The sequence below is a fragment of the Acanthopagrus latus genome, chromosome 18 (genome assembly GCF_904848185.1).
Source record: "Acanthopagrus latus isolate v.2019 chromosome 18, fAcaLat1.1, whole genome shotgun sequence".
Lineage (NCBI taxonomy): Eukaryota > Metazoa > Chordata > Actinopteri > Spariformes > Sparidae > Acanthopagrus > Acanthopagrus latus.
The window spans coordinates 7,096,325-7,103,405 of NC_051056.1; the positions used below are offsets into that span (position 1 = coordinate 7,096,325).

A 7,081-nucleotide genomic window follows, 5' to 3' on the forward strand; every position below is an offset into this window, starting at 1 on the left:
CCCCTTAACTAACCTTAATGTTACAATGATTTCACTATATTTCTGTAGAGATCCTCGCGCCAAAAAATGGCATCCAGATTTGGTAGTTATACTCCTTAGGTCACTTTCCACCACGAGACATGAATTGTGTTCTTAACCTTTTAAAGAATTGAGCTATAACATTTCATACCAGTGCTTTAAGGAAACCTTACCCAGCAGGAGCAACGGAAGTGAAATTGGTTTTGGTCCCAGGTAAATTTACTGGGCTGGTTGTCAGAAACAACACAGTTGTTTTCATGGAGCAATGGTGCCTTGAGTATTTCTATTATAAAGCAGACACAATGATAAGCCATGGTCATAAAACACAATGAGAAATTCAAAGTTTGTTTTTTTATTTGAAAATTTTTACAGAGGAAACAGCAATAGGAAACGGTAACATTAGAATTAAAAAACAGCCTATGTAAAAACAAATCACAGCCCCACAAAACTCAAGTAATTCTCCTTAGAACTTAAAATAATACACCCAATTTGTCAAAATGAATCATAAAGGGAAAACATTTGCCTTTGGTTTGCCTCTCTCCATTAAGCTAAATGAGCTAGTCGAGTCAGTGTTCTTGCAGTCTATTGAGCAGGTATGAGTAGGCTGTAACATTCACACTACTGATGTCCAAAATAGCAGATCACAGATCAGTGCTACACCAAATCCTAAACCCTGTACACTGAATGAAACTTGGAACATGCAACACAATGTAAAATCTGGCCATAATAGAAATCTCCCTGAGTAGGTTAGTCATTTGTAAAACGTCCCAACCTACATATTAAAAAGGATCAATATACATGGAGAATGAATAGTAAATATGTTCCAGTGCTGAACTAATAACTGACAGCTGAGACACATATTGTGATGCCGTGCAGATGCAGCGTTCCGTCAAGCAGATCAAGTAGCTGGCACCTGGAACAGAGTCATTCTGGGTAACGTAGACGGCTGTGAGGAGTAAACCAAAACCATTTGACATGTGTGTGAAAATGGGCAGCACTATGCAATTTCAGGTTCTGTTGTGGTGTCTGTCTTCTGTACTTTAACTGGAGTACCCATACAGTCTTCATCCTGTGCAAGAGAGAACAAGCAGTTATGGTCAATTAAAAAAAAGCCTGTTTAAAAAGCATTTTTCACACCACAGAGTTGCATTTTAATATTACTGATTTATTTTACTTGGATCACCTGAACAATAGTGATTGTTAGGGAATTGTCAAGAACTCATGGACTTGTCAAATACACGCAAGTAACATTTTTATTTGTAATTTCTGACAGAAAACACTATAGATTTCTTCAGGGTTTTTAGGCTGTTAACACTCAACTGTTTGTTAACCGTTTTCTCTGCAGTCACAAACATTCGTTTGTTGATGTTTCAGCTTCAGATGTGCTACAATTACTCAAGATAAACAAACTCACCTCCACTGAATGATTGCGTGTTGTGAGAGAGGCTGGGGCACTCTCGGAGTCTGAAAGGGTTGGGAAGTCCAGCTCAATGTCCATTACATCATCAAGACCCAGCTCGTCACTGGAGGAAGGAGCGACAAACACATGAACATGACTGACAGCTGACTGGGACTGTACAGAATGTGTACTGTCAGTTCTTTACAGGCCTCAGGTGACCCCTTTCTTGTTGAAAACCAAATATGTACTTACGTGTTATCGAGGCCTTTGTCTTGGCTGTCTGCTGTTGGGGGGTCCCAGGCATGCAGTTTGACCTTCCAGAGTTTGATCTGCTGGTCCCATGAGCGACGGCTGTACTTCCTGAACTTATTAGGAGTCTTTGGGTGAACACCTGGTTGACGCATGTGTCTGGAAAGAAAAAGGTGAAATTAATAGTCTGTAAATCACTTTTTAGAACAACATGTGACAGCACCAGCAGCAAGACCTTCATTTCTTACTCCTACAATAGCCACCTCTACCTCTACACAATAATTTCTTTCAACTATAGAAGTCTAGACTGGGGCCATTACAAGTTAAAAATTCATGGGAGTTCCCCAATCTGGGAGAAACATCACTACACAGAGCCCTTACAATTCTGGACACACCAGATCCCAAAACATGTCATTGATGATGTCATTTTCTGAACTCACCAGACAGCTCTACTTGTTTAAATATCTTCCACTACCCACCAACTATATTTATAACTGATGATTAATGATCAGAAATCTCATTGTGTTTTATGAACTTGCTAAGACGCACAAACTGGACAAGACCAGCGCAAGCATGACTTCTGCCTCATAACCATTACTAATTACGTTAGCCATTTTCACCTAAAGCTGATGTCTGCAGTCATAAATAATAACAGCAAGCCCAGCTTATCAGCCAAGATCTGAGGAGGCACTGTAAACCTTTTCTGTCCAACTCTGAGAGAGGTGTGTGCAGCAGAGTCAGTAAATGCCTTATCTTAAAGCTGCCATATGAACACAATATTATTGTAGATTACAACAAACTTGTAAGGCATTGAAGGTGGATAAATGCTTTGTAAACATGCAGCTTTCATTTTGACTTTAGACTGTTTTAGTCTGATTGTTGTAAGGACTTGCTATTTGAATAAACTGACCAATGTATGTTGGTACTACCAAGTAGTGAGTTGAGTTAAATCAACCGGTGTAACACTATAGAGAGAGACTGGCTCAACTTTCAGGGGGCAGCCGTAGATGTGCCCGTGTTTTGTTTACAGAATTGGGATTTTGTTTAATTTTCAGATATATTTTCAACATGGAATAATAAAGCCATGTTATAACCATATAACATCAAACACAAGTTTAACTCTCACCACTCAAATGGGGCAGCTGTGGCCCAGGGGTAGAGCCAGCGTCTTGTTATCAGAATTTGGAATTTGCTAGTGGTACCCAACGGTAACTTGGCTGTTTTCACCTTATGCAGTTCACTCAACTTTAATATCTAGTGCTCATAATAGTTTAAAACCTGTATGCTGTTCTTGTGTAGTGTGTGGACCTACTTTGGGACTTCTTTGATGTATCGGTCGTAGGCCAGTGTGTTCTTGCCATAATTGATCTGTTTCTGTCGTCGTAGCAGCACAGACTCGTCTGTCTCCATGTTGTCTCCATCTCTGGAGTCACAACTGCAAGAGATGGACAGGGTTACCAATCACTGACGCAGACAGCCTCAACAAATTATGTTCATATTAATTGTCTGCAGCATGTCAACCTGCATTCAGAGAACAATGATTACCCAGGACATTAATATTGTAAGTTTAATCATCATAAAAGACAGAATGAGAGGTGACATACCTTCCAGAAGAGCCAGAGGAGGCCTTTCTCTCTCTCTGGGTGCCCTCTGTACCCAGTATCCTCCTCCTGTAACTGAACACATACACTCAGTGAAGATTGGGACTCATAGTTTTGAATGACTTTAAGATTAAATCTAAGTCTAATCTAAAATACAAGCATATTTTGTGTACCGGTGCATGTCTCTCTGTACATCTCTCCTCATCTCATCATCGTCCACCTGGCTGCCCCAGTCATTCCGTCTACCACAGCGAGACACCGGGCCTGTGCTTTCGGGAGTGGTGAAACTATTAAGAAAACAAAAAGTGTGATTTTGGCAATGGCATTTGCGCTTCAGAAAGTCGTGACAGTGATGTTCATTTGTGAACATTTTCTTGCTGAATTTAGCGGAAGAAACATGCCAACAGCATCGAAAGTCTTCAGGCGCTCCACTGTTGGCATTTACATTTAAGGTATATACTCTTACCTGGCATGTCTGTTGTCAGAGTGGCTGTCAGTATGGCCACTGTTTCCCCCATCACTATCATCAGCCTCTTTGTTGGCCCGCAGGCTTCCATCGACCCCTCTCTTCCTGCATTGGGACCACCGGGACAGTCCATAGCTGCAACACAGGGAAGACACAATAAAGATTTGGGTTTAAACATACATGCATTTGCCCTCATTTTAAAAGATCATAACAAACAGATCAAGTAAGGGAACATTTAACGCTTAGGCCAAACCACCCAAAGAATGCAGCACAAAATTAAGTAATATATACCCAAGCAGTGCATTAGTTACCTATAGCCTCCAATGCAGAAATGACTTGCATTTTATAATACCTGGAAACTTTGCTAGATATTTAATTCAATAGCTTAATACAACAACTGTAGCCTACAAACACATTCTACTCCCTCCCCATGGGTGCTACCATTGTTGTGTGACCACAGAGGCGTGTTTTATGAGGCCAACGTCATGACTTCAAGTGTCCTTTCATTGTACTTTTTCTAGTGGGGGTAGGAGGTTCTGAGTTGTGTTTGAAGGCAGCATAATGCAAATGTTTCTGAACAACAAAGATGACAGCGCATCAGCTATCTGGTTAAGAAACAAGTTAACAATCTTTGTTACAGTGCAGCAGAGGGAAAACATTTCCATCCAGACAGGTTAGCTTCTAAAACTACCACCAGGTTTTACCTTTGCATCATCGGTTTATGAACCTTTAGTTAGCTTAAGTAAAGTTAAGTTTAAGTAATTTACAATGAACCAATCTTCACCTGTGGGACCTGAATATATGCTAGGCAGCCATTACTTGGGTTGGATACAGTCCTCCTTACAGCAGAGTTTTTTTTCTTTTTTTTCTTCCAAAAGAAGGGCTTAACGATTAATCAAATTATAATCTAAATCGCAACATGGCCAACCAAGTGCGATATCAAAATCACAAGAAGATGCCACTGTTTGAGTGAGGCCAAATGTGGCAGACAGCGTCATAATGAAGTACTGTCCTGCTGCTCTACTAATGTTCCCCTCTGGGTGTAAGAATACAAACTTTGTTTGCTATAGACCTCGACAAACGTCACATCAGCAGACATTTAATAGATTTTTCAGTGGAATCACAAACGGTGCTGTAAAAGTGATCGTTCCCATTGATCGCGATCGTGTCGTGCAGCCGTATTTAAAAGCTTCTCCCGCCACTTACTTCTTACTTCCGTTTGTTCATCCATTCATTATCTCGCCGGTCCTGTTGTGTGCTGCTAAGTGTCGCGAGATGGGCATTTAACTTTCTTTAGTATCCCGAGTGACATTAACTAACAACGTTACAGTCAGTTAAACACCTGTCCTGTCCATGATATCCCGTCAAGGTGATTAACTATATAATCCTTAAGTTATCCGGATATTCCGACCCGGCGAACAGCGTTTAGTGTTTAGCGCCTCTCTCTCCCTGCCTTTCTTCTCATGCCACGGTCAGTTGAACAGGTTGTGTGCCCGAATGTGACGACAACACCACAAACAGGAGCGACTCGTTCCTAGATATAAATAGTACAGTAGTAGTCCTGCGGGCATACGGCGTTAAAACCAGAAGGGTAGATCAGTTTTGTCGCAAGCAAAAAGCCCAGTTAACTGAGAGAGATATCAGTTGAAACAAGTACTTCAGCTAAACCAACTTGATGGAATACACACAATGGAAGCTCGTAATACCGCTGTTTAAGGGAGGTGAGAGTGCAACATTAAAATTAAACACTCACCTCTTTTTGTGTTCGCTGTCGTGAGCTTCGCGCTGTCTGCTTCTGGTCCAGTCCGACATTTTCTTGATAATGAGCGATAAAGTCGTAACTTTAGTCCGTCTCTGGTCTATGCTCTACAGCAACAGATACCCGCCAACTGAAAGACGCGCGGAACCAAACAAGAAGCACCCAGGAAAGAGACGGAGGGCGGGCGGCGCTCATTTCCTGTATCCGTGTCACGTGAGTTCCATCATCGGCCTGCCCCCTCAGGAGATTGGACAGATCCCGAGTCGTTTTATACCATTCAGCTACACGCACGCACACACAGACACGCTCATCTTCTCTTCCAGAAACATAAATCGGGCTGTAATCTAGAAACGCAAGCATTCTGAATGTCTAATCACTGATGTCATCCTACAACTTAACAAAATACGGTATGCAAAGTATTTAAGAAGATGCAGGTTTTTAAAAAATTTTTTTTTTTATAAAAACATTTTTTTATTGTACCTAATGCCTTAATTAAATGCATTTATTATACAGTTTGGTATAATATAATAATTTATAATAATATATAAACGTATTGAAAAGTAGAAGCTATGCCTGACTTGAAGACCCCTTGATTTATGGATGAAGATTATTATGTCATAATAAACAGACGTCTTTTGTGTTTTGGATCGAATTGACTCCAGCTATTTAAATCCACAAACCAACTGTAGTTTAGAGCATCACATAGTTCAGGACTGGAACATTTTTGGCTGAATGCTTTACAGTATATTTAAACACAGAAAGAATTTAGCCGAGACCATGTAAACCATCAAAAACATTTATTAAAAAAACGTAATAGGAGGAATGGAACTTCTTCGTACTAGGGTTGTTCTTGGGCCTCCAGGATTTTTATGGTGATCTGAAAAACAAAGGATTCAGTCATTATGGTGCACTTGCTGCCAGAGAGGTAAAACGATTGACCTCACTAACTCTATCATTACATCCCAGTTGTCAGTAAAATCCTGGGGAAAAGATACAGGCGTAGATACATTGCCTCATTGCTATGCATTCTGCAAACAGATGTGTTTAAAACTAAAATCAGTATCAATGATATTAATAGGGCCTGATGAGATGAACATCTTAAGGACATGAGGAGGAGGTGCTAAAACAGTCCAAGGGGCCAGAATCAACAGAAAACAGAAGTGGTTTTTAGCTGCTTCCAGCTAAATTCCTAAGTTCATATTGAATATTACAAGTACAGTCACTGTATTGTCAGGGTAAAATCATAAAAAGTTCTACACAACATGCATGCAGACATGATATTGTTAGAAAGTCTGCAGAGGGTTCGCACATACTGTGATTACATGACAGCATGGCTGGTTATGTATTCACCTTAGCAGTCTCTCTCTCTCTCTCTCTCTCTCTCTCTCTCTCTCTCTCTCTCTGTGTGTGTGTGTGTGTGTGTGTGTGATCATGGCATGGACTCACAGCACTCTATGGGGAAGTCATCATATGAACACAAATGGAGAAGTAGCGGGAGGAATAACTGATGACAGAGCACTAGTCTGTCTTAATGATGTAGGGGGCAGATTTATTGGATACAAACTTTGGAAGCCGTTTAGGTCAATTCA

The 7,081-nt window shown here is 40.7% G+C and overlaps 1 protein-coding gene across 1 annotated transcript; it reads right to left on the reverse strand.

The window, feature by feature from the left end:
* Positions 1-349: 349 nt before the first annotated feature.
* Positions 350-5,735, reverse strand: LOC119008122 (stem-loop binding protein). The gene is made up of 8 exons (XM_037078193.1): positions 5,487-5,735; positions 3,734-3,868; positions 3,441-3,554; positions 3,271-3,342; positions 2,979-3,101; positions 1,670-1,825; positions 1,433-1,541; positions 350-1,087 (listed from the first exon to the last, which is right to left on the reverse strand). The coding sequence occupies exons 1-8, from the start codon at positions 5,543-5,545 to the stop codon at positions 1,016-1,018; spliced, it is 840 nt and encodes a 279-aa protein (XP_036934088.1). The 5' UTR covers positions 5,546-5,735; the 3' UTR covers positions 350-1,015.
* Between the last annotated feature and the right edge of the window lie 1,346 nt (positions 5,736-7,081).

Excerpts from the sequence above, each read along its gene's own strand:
- LOC119008122 (XM_037078193.1), bottom strand. The coding sequence starts at position 5,545 with ATGTCGGACTGGACCAGAAGCAGACAGCGCGAAGCTCACGACAGCGAA. Across the intron at positions 3,343-3,440 it reads GTACAGAGAGACATGCACCG|TTACAGGAGGAGGATACTGG; the intron begins GTACACAAAATA and ends GTATGTGTTCAG. Across the intron at positions 1,088-1,432 it reads CACGCAATCATTCAGTGGAG|GATGAAGACTGTATGGGTAC; the intron begins GTGAGTTTGTTT and ends TCTCTTGCACAG.